At 45.1% G+C, this 19,286-nt stretch overlaps 1 protein-coding gene across 1 annotated transcript in view; it reads left to right on the top strand.

Annotated features, from left to right (window-relative positions):
* The window catches only part of PHLPP1 (PH domain and leucine rich repeat protein phosphatase 1), a 150,654-nt gene that overhangs the window by 12,643 nt on the left and 118,725 nt on the right, over positions 1–19,286 (top strand). The window contains 3 exon segments of the mRNA XM_050971019.1: positions 1,630–2,064; positions 2,248–2,384; positions 2,387–3,736. Coding sequence (XP_050826976.1) covers positions 1,630–2,064; positions 2,248–2,384; positions 2,387–3,736 — 1,922 coding nt within the window.

Genomic DNA, 19,286 nt, shown 5'->3' with positions numbered 1-19,286 from the left:
GAAGGAATGTCCAAACAGGGAGGACAGGGTGGCCCTGGGACAAACTTCCAGTTAGGGCAGAGGACAAATCAGCTGAGTTCAGTTCAAACGGATGCTCAGCTTGCTTATCTGCTGTGTTAGGAGGACCTCACTAATGTGTAGGATGTGACATCTCCAGCCACAAGGGAGAAAACTGGAAGCCCCAGGAGATGTCTCTTTGGTTCTGTGTTCTGGACTTTTCCTGTGTGGATGAACATTCAGGTATTTGAACACTTTGAGAAAGGTAATCTTCTCTCTTGCCACTCCCACCAAAGAAAGCAGGGCTGGAAACTGTTTGCTAGAAATATTTCAAGTATCATCATTAACAATAATGTCCCTAGAGCTTGCTGTCTCCTTCTGAGTGTGTGTGTCTTGTGTGTGTGTCTTGTGTGTGTTTGCATGTAGAACATTTCTCTCACACATTTAAATCAGGGGACCTGGTGTAACCTCTATGAAGTAGGTGGCACAAGGGTGGTGCAAAGCAGTAGAAAAAAACAGAATATATCAAACAGCCAGAACCAGAGCTCATCTACTCAGTTCTGACTTCTGCTGAGTGTCGCCACTGCCAGAGGAGGTTTTGGGCACCAGTTCAAGTTTTTAAGGGCTAAGTGCTGCCGTCATCTTCTGCAAGTTTGTGCTCGAGTTCCAAAGAAGATCCTGCTGGTGATTGCAGCTCTAGATACTGCTCTGCATAAACTCCCAATCAGAACAGTTAATTTTTAGATTGTTCTGTTCAGAAAGTGGGTGGTTTTCACACACAGTAAACATCAGCTTTGTTGTTAAAGAAAAACTTTAAAAAGGCAGCTACATTATTCCATTGTAAGTTCTTAGCTGTGCCCTGTTTCATCTGCTTCTATGTGGTATGAACATAGTAATGTGGAAGTGTGGAGAAATGTTTTATTAGGAAAGAGAAACCTTAATTTTATTATGGTCTGGTTTATTTTGGGGTTCATATATTACATATGTGCACTAAAAAGACCAACCAGCTAAAAATAATGTTTCACTAAGAGTTTATCTCAGGATGCTTAGTGATTTATCTCCCCTAATATTGACATAACCGGTCAATTGCCCAGAACTCTCAATTTATTGCAGTCTATTGCGTTTTTCATGAGAATTTGGCAAGATGCTTCATTATGACTTTATAAAATGTATTAAAAAGGAGAGATCTTAGGCAGCTAGAGCCCCATCCAGCCGGCATTACTCAGCTAAAACATCTCCAGGAGTGTAAGAGATTTCTCTGAATTCCATAGTACAGTGTCCCTGCAGTATAAGAACTCACATGTTTACACTGCTAATTCAATGTGTATGGTTTTCCTTTTCAGTGATTTGTTTTAAACACTGAAATGTTTTAAACACTGGGACATGTTTTTTTGAAAAAAAAAAAAGATTCTATTTAATGGCTATTTCTCAGCGATCTTCTACAAGTAGGCATCTTAGGTAAGCATAGTCCCTGAAATACAATGACAGACTAATGGCAGTGAAACCTTCTCTGTGCCGACTCACAAAGCAGCTCTTCTTACGGTTTGTGCGCGTATATACACACGTGTGTTTCCACCCACATTTCCATGTCTCTCTCCATCTTGGATCTGGAAAAATCATCTCCCTTTTCAGAGGGGAAGACTGCCGGTGCTCAGTGCTCGGGTTCTGTGCCGAGGCAGCCAACGGGAAGAACGTGTCAGGCTGGGCAGAGCGGGGCAAGCGCGGTCACTGGACCTGCCAGACCCTCCGCCCAGACCTAACGAACACAAACATAAAGCGCGGGACAAAGTCCTGGAATAATTTTAACAGGGATTCAGCCCCGCGCCGTGAGGGAAGGCCAGGAGCGCCACCACGGCTAGCGAGCCGCGGCCCCGCAGCCTCCCGCCCTCGCTCCGGCCGGAGTCTGCGCGGCCCCCGAGGCCGGCGGGAGGCCGGCGGGAAGCCGGGGGACTGCCGGGACTTGGGGCCGCCGCAGGACTACAGCTCCCAGCGGCCCCCGCGCGCCGCCCAGGCCGGCTGGGAATCACGCTGTGTTTATCGACGAGGCCCCGCCCCGCCGCGCGAGCGGTGGCGTCACCCTCGCGAGCCTCCCTCGCTCCCCGTGGGCTGATTAATATTCATGAGCCGCGCGCGCGCGCGGGGAGCGGCCGACGGCGGCGGGATCGTTCGCTCCTTGCCTGCGTCCCTCCCTCCCTCCCTCCCTCCCTCCCTAATGGCGCTGGCGACAGCCGGGCAGCGGGACTGAGCCAGGCACCGGCGGAATGCTTCCCGCGGCTGCTACGTAATCCCCCCCACCCCCGGGACGCGGCGCCGCGCTCCGCTCGGCCCCCCCCGCGCCGCGCCGAGCGGCGCTCCCAGCAGGGCGGCGGCGGCATCCCCGGCCCCGCGGCGATGGAGCCCGCGCAGCAGCGAGCGGCAGAAGCCCCGGCGGTGGGAAGCGGGCGGGGGGAGCCGGAGAGCGGCTCCCCGGGCAGGAGTCAGGCGGAGAGCGGCGCGGAGCCGTCGGTCGGCGGCGGGCAGCTGGACGGCAAAGCGGCCGGCGGCCCGCGGCGGAGGCGAGGGGGAGCCGGCGGCTTCGCTCCTCCCGCGGCACTGGCGGCCAGCGGGACTCCGGCGGCCCCCGGCGGGGCCGGCAGCGCTAACTCCCTGCTTCTGCGGCGAGGAAGGTTGAAGAGGAACCTCTCCGCCGCCTCCCCCTCTGCCGGTGGCGCCCCGGCCCCCTCGCTGGGCACCCGCAGCTTGGACAGGAAGGCGCTGCTGCTGCTGAAGCCGCCCCGGCAGCTGCAGCCCCTGCAGCCCCCGGAGCGGGACTGGGTGCGGCGGGACCTGCAGCGGGGCTGCGTCCACGTCTACGAGAGGCACATGAACTGCTACCTGCGCCCGGTGCTCTGCACCCTGGAGACCACAGCGGCCGAGGTGGCCGCCCGGCTGCAGCAGCTCGGCCACCGGGGCGGCAGCAGCGTGGTGCGAGTACTGGGTAAGGCGGGCGCGCCGCCGCCGCAACCCCCGCCCGAGCCGCCGGCGGGCCCCGCTGAGGCGCCGCCCGAGCCCGCGGCCGAGGGACTGCGGCCGCAGCCGGACGAGAAGCCTAGGAACCGGCGGGGGATGCGGAGCGGGCTGTCCGGAGGAGGCTGCGGGGAAGCGGCGCGGCCCGACCGCCTGCCGCTGTGCAGCGGCGCCGAGGAGAGCGACTTGGCCGGCGGCCGGCCGAGCCCGGCACCCTCCGACTTCAGCCCCGGGGCGCCGCCGGCCGAACTGTACCTTGCCGGGCCGCCGCTTTCCTGCCCCTCCCTTCTTGGGGAGCTGGGACCGACCGGCTCCGACACCGAGAGCTTCAGCCCCAGCGCCGAGAGCGTCTCCGACCGGCTGGACCCCTACAGCAGCGGCGGCGGCGGTGGCTCGTCCTCTTCGGACGAGCTGGAGGTGGAGCCGGCGCCCCCCGACGGGGTAGAAGAAGCAGGTGCGGGGCCGGGTCGGGGCCCCCCCTGCCCGGGGGAGCTGCCCCCGGGGCGGGCAGTGGGGGTGCCGGCGGGCGCGGCCGGCGGGCGGGAGCAGCCAGCGGGGCCGCCCGCCCTGTATGTACAGCTGCACGGGGAGACCAGCCGGCGGCTGGAGGCCCACGAGAAGCCGCTGCAGATCCAGAACGACTACCTCTCCCAGCTGGGCTTCCGGGACCTGTGGCGGGTGCAGGAGGAGGGCATGGACTCGGAGACCGGCTGCCTCATCCGCTTCTACGCCGGTGAGCGGGGCTGGGGAGCGATCGTGGGGAAGGGGCGGGAGCCGCGCCCACCGCCCCGGCTGTTGGCGCGGCGGGCGCCGGGGTGAGCGGAGGTCTTGCGGGCGGCTGGGCGCTGCTCCTCCGCCGGGCTGTCCCCTGTCACGGAGGAGGTGGCCCGGGGCTGTCCCCTGTCACGGGGAAGGCGGCCCGCGGGTGTCTCCGCGCCGCGCCTGGGAGGGGCCGTGCCGGGAGGTCCCCGGCGGTGGCGGGAAGCGCTGCCCCGAGCCGGCTGCGGGGAGAAGCCGCGGTGTCAGCGGCGCTCAGGCTGCTCCAGCGCTGTGCCCGGGTCAGCCTCCCCTTCTTTCAGCGCCTCGCTAATGGAGGTCGCTCTTGTGTTGTTTTCCCGTTCCCAGCGGCGGCACTGGGCGTCCGAGGTTAAATCAGCCTTAATCTACTACTGCTTTCCCTAATGACGAGGAATTGCATCGTTGCCGCTGTCGGGCACGGGAGGTCGAAGGTTCGTCCCGAATGTTTGCTGGATGCCGGCAGCTGGCTCACGGTTTAGTGGCGCTGTGCTCGCTCCGGGGAACACCCAGCCCGCCCCACGGCGGAGCCGAGGGCACGGCCGGCTCTTCCCCAAGGGGGAAGCCCCGCAATTCTTGCTCCTGAAATAGGTTACCACGGCACAGGGCTCGCGGCTGCCTGAGCTGAGAGCGGTGCATGCCTGCAAACAAAATCCTGTGCTTGGCTTTCAACTGATGTTGGCATCAGTTTTTCCCGTTAGAGTGGTGGGAGTTCACTGAGAGACTAAGGGCAGCAAGCGAGAGAAGTAGAGAAGTACAGGTCATTGTCTTTGGAAGTGGCGTGGTCAAAACCTTTATAATGAAAAGGGAGAAGCTTTGTAATGCAGCTTTGCTGTTGCAACATACAGTGCAGAATTTGGAGAGTGTTGGGTGGAAAAGTTATCTCCCACGTTGTAATTATGCAACCTTCTGCAGTTTTAGGGAGGTTTAAAAATACCTTGTGTGTCAGTTGCGTGGGTTTGTGTAAAAGCCTTATTGTAATCTCGGAACTTCTTGGGTTTTAACTATCCTGTACATATCTTCAAAACGAAGACATTGTTTAATGTGCAAGTATGCATTCAGACACCTTGTCAGTTTTCCTGTGAAACAGGTAAATGTGATATCCCGAGATGAGGTTATGCTAGCAAAGTAGCACATGCCATCCATCCCCTTGCTGGGTTGGCTGAGCAGAATCGTCCTTCAATGAACCGTGAGAATTCAGTGCTTTAACTTGGAAAAATACAGAGATTCTTTTCTCGAGTGAATTCCACTGAATGTCAAATGGAGTCGGTAATGGTGGGGTGGGAAGGAGAACAGTACGCTGGATAAGTGCCCTTTTTTATTCAGAAGAGAATGTGGGAGTGGTGGAAAGTGGTCAATTCAGCTTTTCTTCAGATTTTTCTGATTGTACAATGACCATGGCATAACGAGTGCAAAAGTAGCATTTGTTAAAGGAATTGACAGAAATAGGTTAGAAGCATTGGGGTTAGAAAGTAGCTTAAAATACTTTTTTTTCAGATCATAATTATGGTCTTTTGTGTTTCTTTGCCTGCTCTTGAGGATGGAAGTCAGCAGGTGATGCTGGGAGGGATGTGCTTCCTTTATTTCCAGTCCCACCCCACCATTAAATGGGGATGCACACACGTGTTTTAAATTGGGACAGCTGTGTGCCTCCTTTTCTAACAGGATGTGTTCTAAAGAAAACGCAATCAGGAAACATAGTGAAGTCTTACACACAGTTAAGCCTGTTTGCATGTAGTTTTAATGCATTAAATGATTAATTATACATGTTGGATGAGGTTGTTCCAGCTTTGTTTTATTTCAGTGTCTCAACTTGACTGCTAATGTAGCTTGTACATTTTAGACTTCCTTGTACAAAACTACTGGATAGAAGGATGTTTCTGTGAGCATACATAGAATTAAATTAATGCAAATTTCTTACGCAAGTTCATATGCTAACAAGTATGCCTCTGTACTTCAAAAGTGCAGCGTTTTTTGAAATCCTTATCTCTTTGAGGGGATCTGTGATCAACATCTAAAACACCTGTGATCAGGTGCTTGTAACAGAAAGGTTGCAGCATCTAAGGTACCAGACCAGCCAAAAAACAGCTAAGAAAATATTACTGACACATAATTATACTGATTTTATGTAACTGTCTTGGCAAGTTATCTCTGCTTCCTTATTTTATACAAACACAACCCAAAGATGAAAGGGAGGGAAGGAGAGACACTTAAAAAGAATATGTACTGAATTACACTGGAAAAGGGAGCGATTTTTTTGGCCCCAAAGTTAAGTGTTTTGCTTAGGAGAAATAACTTTTTAATAAATGATCCTCCAGGATCATACCCTAAGGAAAGCTTTAAAACAGTGATTTCCTGTTTGCCCAGGACTTTGTTGATTTAAGTGGCCTGGCTTGTCCCAATGGATAGAGAACCATTGTACCACTAGTATCTCTATCCCTGTAATTTCCTGCAAGCTATCTCAGTAGGATTTGGTGATACTTGTATTTTACTGATGTGAAATGTTATAAACCTAAGTTGGATCTATTGCATTGCTTCTAAAAGGAATTTTTTCACCTAATCCCCCTGGAGTAGGGAGAGAAGAAGAGAGAAGTGATGACTTGTTTTTTGGTTTTTTTTTTTTTTTTTTTTTTTTTTTTTTTTGTGTTGTTTTTTTTGGGTTTTTTTTTTGTGTTTTTTTTTTTTTTTTTTTGTTTTTTTGTTTTTTTTGTTTTTGGAATCTGGAAAGACAAATTAAAAAATTATTGCTAGGAAAACTGCAGAGAATCAGATTTTTCTGCTATAACAAAACAGTTTTCCTAATAAATAGCAGTCTACAAATGTTCTGCAAATGAAATATCTGGTCTTTTAAAAACCCTCGAAACCAAAATGGGACGCTAAGAAGGTAAAAGTGCTTCCTGTACATTGCCTTGGTTTGTTTCAGAATGTGGTTAGTGCATGTTTATTCTGGTGTTTCCTCTTATTTTATTCCCTAAGAGTGTGATTGTGGTTGATTTCATCAGTGTCTTGACTCTTAAGCATTAAATGGATAACACCACTGCTAAAACGAAATCCCTTACAGCTTTAAGAGGCTGATCCTACTTCCTGTAACATCAGTTTGAGCAAAACTGGGCATTAGTGATTGGTCAGTCATGTCAATTTTTCTCTTTGTTGAAATCTATCTTAACAAAAGATAATGTCCTCAAAGTTTGAAATACTTAATCTCTATTTAAAAGGATATGGTTAAATAGCTTTCTGCTGAGATACTGTGTGATGCAGTTATGGAACTGTGTAAGAATCCATAGTGCAATTACAGTTGTGATATTGTTGCTGGGAGACCGATTAGGTCAAACATCCTAAACTATTCCTAAAACCTCAAGAGTGGCTGTGATCCAGAAGACTTCTTGCAAACAAGTTCTAATATTCCTTATTGCTTTGTAAAAATAATTGTCGTCACAGTGGCCTTGACGTCCCGATAATTTGCATGGAGAAGGAAGAACAGACTAATACTACAATATCATTAAAAGCTGCAGAACTGCTTATTTGTTTTAGATCAAAAATAAGCATGGAATTATATGCAGTGCTGTGTTCTGGAGCTTCTGCATGGCAAGAAGCGTGAGTAATATGATCCTGGTCTTGGAGACTGGTTCAGTACAATCGATGTTTGAGGCTTTTTTGTTTTAGTGCTGAAAGGTAATGTTTCTGATTCTGGCACTTGGCTGCCATTAAATTCTCTGCCTCCTGATGTGACATAGGGCTTCTGCACCTGCTGGTGTCATCAAATATATCAATTTTGCAGTAGGTGACTGCCTACAGGCAGAATGTTAAGAAATGCCAGATGTAATTAAGGGTATTAATTTGCATCTGGCTGTCAGATGTTGTTTGGGAAGAGATCCTTTTGGCTCACGTGGCCTTTTATAAAGCTGTGAAGAAAAATGAATCTAGCTTGGTCTTGAAGTATAAGCAATGCTGTTCTGTCCAGTAAAGAAAAGGGGAGGAAGATCTCGTGTCAGGATCAGTTGCAGTGCTCTGAGCAATTGTGTTTGCTTGCCTTCTTTAAAAATTGTACACTTTGTAGTTAGGGTCATACTAAGACTTCCAGCTAGATGGATGGAAACACAGTTTAAGATGCTTAGTTTAGAAGGTGCCAGACGCCTGGCAGTGCAGAGCTTTGTGGAATGTGTTGAATTGCTGGCTGCTGTTTGTGCTACTTGGTGAATAACTCAGTTCAGCATTTAATACGTTGATAAACTCGATTTAAGGTGACTAAGTGCTGTTATGGGGGGGAAGCATGCCAGAGACACTCTTTTTATTATAGAGTGTGGGAGAGCAGCTGTGCCCTAAAGAGCTGCTTTTGGAGCACTTGACATAGTTCTGACATCTCGTATCTTTAACATGAAAGGAATTAATTCACATTAATGTGAATGGATGTCTTTTTGCAGGTGTGATTGGACAGGAGCGGTCTCCATGAACTTGTCTGAAACAGAAAGGAAAAACAACCTCTGCCTAGGGCTGCTATGATCCTAATTTTTTTTTTTTTCTTCCTAACGTGACTTGGATGAACATTCTTTACCTTGTAATCATTTATGTGTTGGCATGTCCTGCGGAGAGAAGTAATACCTAAAATTTTCCTCTTTGGGAAACTCACTTTTCAGCTACATAGCAGTTTAAATCTGGGTTTGGTCCATGTCGGTCCCAAGATAATGACATTTCTAGTCCTGCTCTGCAGGAGAGTTTAAAATGGTTGCATTGCCTCTGGCTGGCTCCACCTGTTCATGGGCATAGCCGTTTGCTTATCTTTTGTTGGAATGGGGTCTTTCTTAGGTAAGCAGCTTTCTGGGGGGCTCTCGGGCTCCTACAAGGGAGGAGCCATGCAGATAATGCTGGAATGCTGGTGCAGCCGCAGCTGAGCTTTGGTATGTGACAGCTGTTAAGTACAATGGTCTTTGCAACTTTTAAATTCTGTTGTACTCCTGGCTAGCATCCATAATTTAAGTATGTGTTAAGTACCGACACGGGAGATTTCAGTGTGATGTACATAGCAGTTACTATATATACTGAATATGTAGTACCTAATTTGGTACATCCAGGAGCTGAATTTCTTCGCTGCTGCAGCACAGAACATGGCATTCTTTTTCCTTTCTTTTCTCTTAATGTATTTTGATACACTGTTGCAATTTTTTACCAATTATCCCCCCCCTTTTTAAAAACGTATAAACATCCACTTGATGATGGAATTGCTGATATACCTAAGAGCCCTTCTCTAATTAAACCATCCATCTGTTCTATTAGTACACAGACTGCTATGCATCTAAAGCACTACATGGTTCTTAGAAAGGTGCTACTTAATAGTATGAAAAAAAAGGATTAATTTGATCCAGTGTTAGCAACTGGTGTGTGCTTCTTAACTATCAAAACCTACTTTGATAGTTAAAAAAAATCTCTTTATAAAACAATATAAAGAGATATTTATTTGTTATTTAAGTGGTCCTGTAGAAGACAGGCATGTGTAAGATAACCTGCCTGAGCAATTCAATTTGAAAAATATATGCATACAAAATTCCATAGAAGTTTAGAGATGGAAATCCTAGACTGCTGCTTCTTATACCCAGCTTTCTAATTTGGAGGGACCCTGTGCCTCACATATTTACAGCTTCATTTCCCTCTGTGTTTAAGGGGTGATCATTTCAAATAACTATTTAAGCTATTTGTTTATTAATTTAGGGTGAGGAAAAGAAAAAGAAACTAAAGATTGACCATCTTTGCAAAGCAGAGATAGTTTGACTTAGTCTGCAGTGTTTCATTATTTCACTGCTTGTGGAATTGGGCACACTGGCATTTTAGTTCAGATCAAAGTGCTCATGTACTTGTTTTCAGCTTTCCTTGAGTCAGTTTCATTGCTGTATTTTAGAACTTTTGCTCAAATGAGGATTTGCACTCTGGGAAGCCATTTGTCTGGAGTAGCTCTGTAATAACTGTATTCTTTAACCCAGAGAGCTGAATGCTGTAGTTACCTTTGAGGGTATGTTGGTAAAATATTTTGTGTGTGTGTATTCAAATGGAGTAGATTTTGATGCTTCAAGTCAGTTGCAGTTTGCATGGGGAAGCTTAACCCAAGTAAAAAGGATAGGGTGTGGTGTACCAAAACATCTTCAGGTTTGTAAACTTCACTGTCTTGGCCATATGTTTCCAGCTTAGACTTCTCCGAGATGTTTAAGAGAAATGCAACTGACCTTCATAAACACCTAAAAAGTTTTAAACTCACTGAGAAATGAATGTGTCTTAACTTTTTCTATATTTGTCTCTAAGACAGGAATTCTGAAACACTAAGACATTCATAGGATATTTTAAAAACATCACAGGAGGACAATGGACCTCATTTAAAAAAACCCCAAACAATTATATCTTTCTTATGAAAATCATCTGAGAGTTTGGAAACCTGTTAAAATTACCACTCCATGGTAGTGTTGGAGTTATGTATAGATTTGGGGTAGTTAAGGTCTATAAAGTTTATGGCAGAAAATTTCTGTGAAAATTCTAGATTTTTCAGTTTTGTGCTTCATTCCAAAGGGCCAAGTTTTGTTTTTTCTGTAACTTTAGTCCTTAAATAACTTTTCTTGAACAGTTGAATTAGCTGTAGCATTGCCTTTTTTGTGAGAATAATCTGAACATTTTTCACTAGAAAGTAACCTGTATTCATTGTAGATTAGTTATTTTTTTCAATGAGTCTGGCATTGATCCACCATGGTATCCTAACATAGATACCACTTCCTAAAAATAACTCGTGGCAGATTTGAATTGAACATTTTCCCACTGATTGCTGTTACATACTGACATCACCTTAGATATACGAGAATTTTAAACTTAAGTATTGTTATTTATTATATATTTTATTTAACTCTTTGTCTACTTTTTATCATATGTGTGCTGTATGATAAACTATGAATGTAAAGAAAAAGTGTTATTTGCTGTTTGGAATGCAGCAGCTGTTGTACCATCATGGAGGGATGTCTGTGGGTTTTAAATGAATAACAATACTGTGTTTTGCTGAAGTTTTGTTCAGGATTTCAGGTCGGCAAAATGAATGGTAGAACTGGTTTTCTGTGGTGTCTGTGCTGGCACAGCCACCGTGGTGTTTGTTTTTTTTTAAAGAAGGCACTGTCAGTAACGACCCTTTGGGGTCTTGTCCATGGATGTGGTCACCAGGGCCCTCTGTACTCCCTGTCACTGTCACATAAAGTCATTTAGTTATGCAAGTGGGTAGTCCAAGTTCCTTATGCCAGTTGTCCCAACCAGGATTCCTTTTGCTTCCCTGGTTAGCTAGCTAGTCCTGACATTGGGGTCTGATGGCTGAGTCTTTCTGCTCCCATGGATGGGGTTAAGTATGTGAAAGAATGGGAATGGTACATAATCTCTTGGGGGTTTTGTACCCCCCTTCCTGCTCCATCTCCCCATTTTTTAGGGGGCAAAAATTGTTCTTTGGAGGACATTGCATTTAAAAATGACAATTGTAAAATCAGGAAGAAAGACCTCCTGGAGTGAAGTCGTTTAATTTCACAACGTAGCATGCTCTTCTTTGAAGCTTTTTCTGTCGATAGGGAAGTAAAATTTCTTCCAGCTGGCTTTGACTTATTTGGAGGGATGCTGAAAATACTCATTGCTTGACTAACTGTGTGTTCCTCGATTTGACAGCTAAGAATAGCTATTTACATATTGATGCAAAATACTGAGTTTCAGGGAATTTTTCTCTCCAGTTTTATCTAGTTTAGTTTTTGTAGAAGGAAAATGAAAATTGTGCAAGTGGGCAAGGTTTTTAGAGTTTAACTCGAGGTGTTTTTGTGAGCCAGAGGTAAATTTGTTCCTCTGCAGGATATTAATTGTTCTTGGTCTTGTGCAGTGGCAATGGGAATCTTCAGCTTTACTAGGCTCTGGATTGTAGTAATAATTCTCAAAAGCCCATAATAGCTACTTGAACCGGTTCTTCTCATCTTCAAGCACTCCAACTGCTGTGCCAACTTATTTAAATAAAGACAAAACAATGGGTCTTGGTCCAGGGGGTAATGAGGAGCTGGAATGTCTTTGAAGTTCAGTACCCTGGGCTGTAGGTGTAATTTACATAAACCTCATTATGTAATCTGAATGCAATTTCTCTTCCTGTTTGCTTGATTTATGGAGCTTTGTGTCCAAAGAGAAAGAGATAGTAAGACCTGCAATTAAGATAAGTGGCAGGCCACTCCTTTTCTGAATGTGTGCTCTGGAGAGGAGAGAATGTAGATGAAGCATTAAGGGTAGAACAAAACCTGTGATTTAGGCACCTTCAGTTGATGAGAATAATTCTGACTCTTTTCCTTTGAAAAAGCGGCATGCTTCTTTAGACAAAACCATGCCTAGTTCAAATTGTTATTGGCTCTAATATAAACGGTACAGAAAAGTTTGGAAGTCCTTACCAGCATTTTGTTTTTATATACACCATGGAGGAGCTCTATCTAAGCAGGTCTCATGAGTTTTAGAGCTGCCTTGAAAGTTTTAAGTATCTAAGTGGACAGTGAATTTTCTGATCAGAATTGTGTACAGTGACATTTTGTTGCTCTCATTCAGGCACTTGGTTTGTCTTACTGCCAGATTGTCTCTAACCTTTTTATTACAGCAGATAGTTAGTAGGACCGTTTGTGCTTAGAGTCCTACAAGCAGCAAAGCTAACTATGGGTGCAGTCTACTTGCTTATTAGATGACTGATCAGCTGAACCAGTGACTCCTTATCATGAGTTCTTTATGATTATTGACTCAAATTCATACAATTGTGGAGGGTGTAAAAGACCTCCAAGGTCATTGAATCCAACCTTTGATTGAACACCTCCATGCCAACTAAACACTAAGTGTCATGTCCTATTGTTTATTGAACGCTTCCAGGGATGGTGACTTCACCACCTTTCTGGGTGGGCTATTCCAATGCCTGACTATCTTTTCAGGGAAGAAATTCTTTCTGATTCCAATTTGAGTCTCACGTGGTGCAGCTTGTGGCCATTTCCTCTTGTGATGTCACTTGTTGCCTGGAAAGAGGGACCACCATCCACCTGGCTACACCCTCCTTTCAGGCAGTTTTAGAGAGTGATGAGGTCCCTGCTGAACTTTCTTTTCTTCCTGCCTAAGTAACCCCAGCTCCCCAGGCACTTCTCATCAAACTTGTGCTGCAGACCCCTCACCAGCTCTGTTGCCCTTCTCTGGATGTGCTCCACCCCTCAATGTCCTTCTTCCTGTGAGGGGCCTAGGACTGGACACAGCATTCAAGGTGCAGCTTCAGCAGTGATGAGTACAGGGGCACAAGTGCTGATCCAGGCCAGGATGCCCTTGGCCTTTTTGGCCACCTGGGCATACTCTGGCTCATGTTCACCTGCTGTCAACCAGCACCTGCAGGTCCTTTTCCACCTGGCAGCTTTCCAGCCTGTACCCACAGCCCTGCATGGGGTTGTTGTGACTGAAGTGCAGCACTAGTAAGTGACGGAGGAAGGTATTTTTCCTTGTTGTATGTTACTTAGTGGGACAGACAGACCTCTAGGGGACATCAGTGAGCAATCACTTTATTTATGAAACCTTTTAGGTTGTCTCAGGCATAATTACTGAGTGTCAGTGTTGACTTTCTGCATCTATGTCTGTTTGCTTTCATGCTATGAAGCTTGTCTGATGAAATAAAGACGGTAATGACAAAGTGTTAAGAATGAAGGGGTGGAAATCTGGAAGATGGCTAGCATGTCTAATGAACTGAAGTTAACAGTCTAGGAGCTCTTGGTTTCTTCTGGTACCAGTATTTTGTGGTCACAAACACTAAAGCATGATCGTTTGCAGGTTGCAAACAGGATGTGTCTCAAAGAGAAGTTAATCATATATGTGTGGGAGATGCAATTTAACATTTCAGAAATACAAACAGGAGTTTGTTGAAAGCTGTGAAGTATGTATGTAATTATACAAAATTGTGCCTGAGTTGAGGACTTCTAATGTACTGTCTTGGTAGAAGCATGGTTGTCTGGATTAAAAATGGATTATTTAGAAGTAGACCTGAGTTTATATCCTTTCAGAGCAAGCAGTTAACATTTTTGTCTTGGGTGTCCTAGCTAATAAAAGAAAATACTGACTGAAAGAATTTGAAATGTCCAAGCTCTGGGAAGTTGCTGGAATGTGTCTTATCTTTTTTTTTCCCTTTTTGTTTGTTTGTTCTGTTTTTGTTTTATGGGTGAAGTGGGTGGGTTTGTTTGATAGCATGAAAAACATGTTCCTTCTCTGTATAAATTAAAGAACCTATAGTCTGTATATTCCCTGTGAATAAACAGAAGGTTAATGTGGTGCATTTCAGACTATCAAATATGGAAAGTGTTTCTATTTCATGACTTCAAGAACAATGATATCATCTGTATAAGCATATTCATCCCTGCTAAGATTAGACTATAGCACTGAGAACTGCTTGGTGTGTGTGTCTTTAATCTCCTTAATCAAGTGACAGTGTTAATTCATGCTAATACGAGAAGAGTACATTAAATTATTTTACTTATTTTGCTTTAGAGGTTACGTATTAAATGTGTCTCTTTTAAGAAAAATGCTTCAGAATGCTTCTTTTCTGAATCTTTGTGATAAAAGATCCTATTTATTTTGAAACTTGCAGCTTCTTTAATTGAAATCTAAAATGAAATAATGTTGATCAGTATCACTAGACACTGTAGTACAGAGATAAAGACAGCTTGTAGCCTGCAGTGGACTAGGCCATATTCTTCTGTGAGTGTCTGAGTAGATGTTTCTCTGCTGGAACCCGAGGTGTATTTGATATTTAATTTGCAGCATGGGGTGGGATGCGATCCTTTGTGCAGTGCTCCACTGGAGTGTGAGCAGTTTCAGCACCTCTTGCTGCTTCAGTTCTATGTTAATAGGAGATAGATTTTGAGTTCCTGGCAAATAACTGGTACTACTTTCTTGCACTGTGGAAATGGGAAATGCAGATTTGTCACCTTAGTTGTGAACAGTACTGTCTTGAGAGTGTCAGCAGATTGCAAAGCAGAGATCAACTGTAGATCCTTTCAGCCCAGAACAGGCAGCTAGATACTTCTCCCCTCTTTTGCCTTATTTTTTTTCCTTCTTATCTTCTTTTGCAGTGCTTTTATTTTTCTTCTTTTTCTGTTTTCCCTTTTTGTCTTTTTTTTTTTTTTTTGTTTTCCTTCCCACCTTCTTTTCCTCTTTCCTTTTTTTCCCCTCCCTGCTTTCCTTTTCTTTTTTCTGCTGGAAGTTTTTGAACATTCTTGGCTGCATTTACCAACTCAGCCTTTTTGTACATTTTGAGTCTTCTTATTGAAGATTTTGAAGGGTTTCTTTTCAATATGCATGTATCAGCAGGCCTCTGTGTGTTCCTCATTCTCCTGTGCCTGTATCTGTAAGGCTGTGTATCAAACAGTCCCACTGCATTGCTTGTGGAGAAGAGCATTTGTTCTAGCATGGCTAACACAGGGCTGCAAAAATAAGTAAGTAAAATTCTCTCCAGAGAGTGACAGCACATGGCTGTAACAAATTGCTGTCTATATATGTCAACAGTGTAGGATCAGGCAACAGTGTAGTCAAAAGAGATAAAAAAAACAGAGCCTTAAAGCAGTTTAAAATGTACTGTACCTTTATATTACAGGAATAAGCATTTGAAAGGTTTTTTTTTGTTTGTTTTGTTTTGTTGTTTTTGTTTTAATAAAATCTCCTGTGTCACGTGCCCTGTTCTTCATCCAGCAGAGCATCTCTAGCAAATATAGGGTTTTAAAAGGCAAGGTTTGTGGCCTGGGTTGTCTGTTGTAAGAATTTGTAGACTGATTATGACGTAAAGGAAAAAAAGGCTGGTTTTGCATAGTAAGAACTGTGGCTGATGGTAAAAGAGTTCATGGTGTTATAGCCTTTGAACCTAGAATTGCATGTACTGATTCCTAGCATTAGACTGAATTATAAACAGTGGTATTATGTGCAGCAGATCCTTAAAGCTTCTGCTTTTTAGGAATGCGTACAGCAGACATGGAGGAGATTCAGAATTTGGCACTGCTCTCATGTTTGCTGTCACCAGCTAAGCTAGGCATGATCAATAGACAAGTTAAATAAAACATGCAGTTAACAATCATTGTCCTTTCTGAATTGTGAACCAAAGCGCTGCTAGGGAGTATTGCACAGGGAAAGTCTAGTCTCCTTTTGTAGCCCTGAAAAAAGTAGGATTCCTGGTCAGCAGGTCTTGGGACCTCAGTGTTCAGACTTCTGTCCAAAAGAGGATTGCATGCCAACCATATGAATTTCAATGGGGCAAGTGCCAGATTCTGCACATGGAATGTGGGAACCCTAGATGTGTGCACAACGTGGGGAATGAGCGGTTGGAGAGAAGCCTCGCAGAAAGAGATCTGGGGATCCTGGTCAATGGCAGGTAGAATATGAGTGAGCAGTGCGCCTTTGCAGCCAAAAGGGCTTGACAACGTCCTGAGGTGCATCAGGGACAGCACCCCTTGAGAGAGGGGATTGTCCTGCTCTGCTCTACACTGGTTTAGCCTCACCTTGAACATTATGTGTAGTTTTGGGCACCACAGTATAGGAAAGATTTCGAGCCATTAAAAAGAGTTCAAATGAGGGCTACAGAGGTTGTGAAGGATCTAGAGGGGAAACCTTTTGAGGAGCGGCTGAGGTCAAATTGGTTTGTTCAGCCTGGAGAAGAGGAGACTGAGGGGGAAACCTCATTGTAGCCTACAGCTTCCTGCCAAGGAGAAGTTGAGGGGCAGGCACTGATCTCCTCTCATCTGTGACCAGTGACAGGACCCAAGGGAATGGCATGAAGCTGTGTCAGGGGAGATTTAGGCTGGATGTTAGGAAACCACCAGAATGTGGTTGGACACTGGAACAAGCTCCCCAGGGAAATGGTCATGGTCACCAGGCCTGCAAGAGTTCAGGAAGTGTTTGGACAACGTTTTCAGACACATGGCATGATTCTTGTGGCTGTCGTATGCTGGGTCAGGAGCTGGACTTCAATGACCCTTGTGGGTCCCTTACAACTTAGAATATTCTGTGATTCTATATGTCCTTGTCCCCGTTGAAACAACGGGGGACAAGGACAACTGTAATTTTAGTAGAGGTGAACTGTTCTTGGATCGGTGTGTTCTTTATTTTGTGAGATGCTTAAGCATGTTGCAGTTGAAGCTGGGGAATTGCCTTTCCAGATGTGGTATTGTTAGTTCAAGTTTGTTCTATTCCTGTGTACGTAGGTAATCCTTAATTAGAGATGGTATTTAACATGCTCTTTGGTAGGTTCTTTGGCAATTGTACCTCGGTACTGTGGATTTCTGGTTGCACTGGCCTTTTCCTTCACATTTTCTTTGCATTTTTCATATTCAGGTTTTACTTTAGCTCATATCCACTAATTTTCATATACAGCATCTTCTCAGTTGAAATTCCCTTGGACTGTTCTCTGTAGACATGACTATACTGCTTTGCAGCAAAATACATAGTTGTCTGAAGATGGTTGGAGACTAATGTCTGACTTTCATTCCTAATGTAGATGCTGTCCACACCGAAACAAATGCTGTGGCCTAAAGTCTTTTATGCCCACTTTTTATTTTTATATACCCACCAACCTTTTTGTAGCGGACGTGTCTAAATATAATGATGTCTTCATCCATAGCAGGGAAATAGTGCAATACCCTAACTTTCCTAATGAAATTTAGACAAACCTTGTCTTATCATTAATGCATAAACATCCCGTTCTGTCTTTTTGGATTCTCTTGTGCATTTGCTTCTCCACACTGGAGTTAGAGTTGTCCTTTTGGCAGCTGATGCTGAAGAGAATACAGCCCTGTGGGACTGTCTGCAGGCAGGCACACCTGTCAGTTTTGCTCTGGATGGCAATATTTGCTTCCCTTCTTGGTAGTGAAAGGGCAGTGGTAGCTGGTTGCAGGTCTCGTTAGGCCATGCCAGCATGGCCACTACCCTGTGCATTTCACTGTGGTTTGATGAGATGTAGGGCTGCCACCTTTCTGGCAAGGCACAAGGGTGAGGTGCTGCTGTCTCACATGTCCCAGCCTGGGTTCCCAAATAGCAAGCATGGCTAGCTGAACTGTAAAAATGAGTGCATGGTGCTCTGGGTCATTTTGATCTTTCCCTCTGTGCGCTGTTCTTGCCTTGTCCATTTTCTCGTGTGTATGTGAGGCTGTTGAGAGATTTGATGAGCAACAGAGTCCTCAGTTAGAGGAAGCTGCTCTGACTTTGTTTCCTAATGGCCTATGAGGCAGATTGCTGAGTGCATTTGTTCCTTGGTAGTTAAAAAGGAAGGGAAGGTAGCACATGATGGGGGGGAAAAAAGGAGGTTTTACATCTCACTGCTTACTAATAGTTGTTACTCTTATTAATGTGTGTGCTTTGGTTTTTTCTAAAGGTATTTGAAGTGAAAAGAGAGTTTGAATGCTGCCGTAGGAGTTCATCCAGTTAACAGAGATAAATACAGTTGTAGCTTGCTTGCAGGTGTCAGGAGTCTCAGGTGAGTGAAGAGCAGAGGTAAAAACCCCATGTGGTAGAGAAGCACGGCTTGTCTCAGGGCTAGCTGGTGAGGACTCTTGCCTGCGGGTAGAGCAGTGCTCTGCCACCATCGACAGCTCAGCTGGATCTGGCAGCAGTGTGGTGGTGACATCACCCTGAGGAGAGGGAGAAGGCTAGGCAGAGTCACTGGGGCTGCTTGTTCTGCGCAGGCACTCGGGGAAAGGGTTTCTTTCGTATGCTGTCTAATAGATTCAGCCTTTTATTTTATAATATAATTAAATAACCAAGCCTTTGTGAGGCTCCTGAATTCCTTTAATTTAGCGGCAGCACAGAAGCTGAATTCAGAGTATTCATGGGCCTGTACTATCTCCCTGACTACTTGCCAGGTCTATTCATGTTGTTCTGAGTGCAGGAAGTTCTCACATTCATTCAGGGCTGGGGGTTGGGGGTGGAAGGCGTTGTGTGGTTGGCTTTTTTTTTTTTTTTTTTTTTTTTTGTAAGCAAGGGAAATAGTTATAAGGAAAATTTTTCAGCAATTCCCTGGGACCAATTTACCAACTGTTAATCTGTGAGTAAATAATGGGAACAGTTTATACACTTGGCAGCTCTTGAGAAAGAGCAAAGAATCATGAGAAGTTCACAGTCCACAGCTCCAAGATAGCTGAATCCTTTGGTATGTTCGGATTTGTCTGAACAGGGATAGATTAGCACTTTTTTGCTAGCACTTGTAATCTTAGATATTCTGAAGTGCTGAGTTTGATGAGGAAAACTTTATGCTGGCGTGTGGTGGCTGGCTGCTTCCATTTAACTTGCTCTAGTTAAATAGTTCTTTTTCTTTTTGAGTTTTAAGGCTCTAGCCAATATGTTTGTTGTCCACAGACTGTTACTAATGGTCTCTCAAGGAGGGGATGAGGAAGTGTACTTGCTGCCGGGTGAGAAGAAAGCTGGTAACAGGGGCTTTCCCTTGGTTCAGGGAAGGGGAGAGA

This window comes from Serinus canaria, chromosome 2 (assembly GCF_022539315.1).
Source record: "Serinus canaria isolate serCan28SL12 chromosome 2, serCan2020, whole genome shotgun sequence".
NCBI lineage: Eukaryota > Metazoa > Chordata > Aves > Passeriformes > Fringillidae > Serinus > Serinus canaria.
Note: the sequence above shows the minus strand (reverse complement) of the source record. Positions and strands in the feature narration are given on the sequence as shown.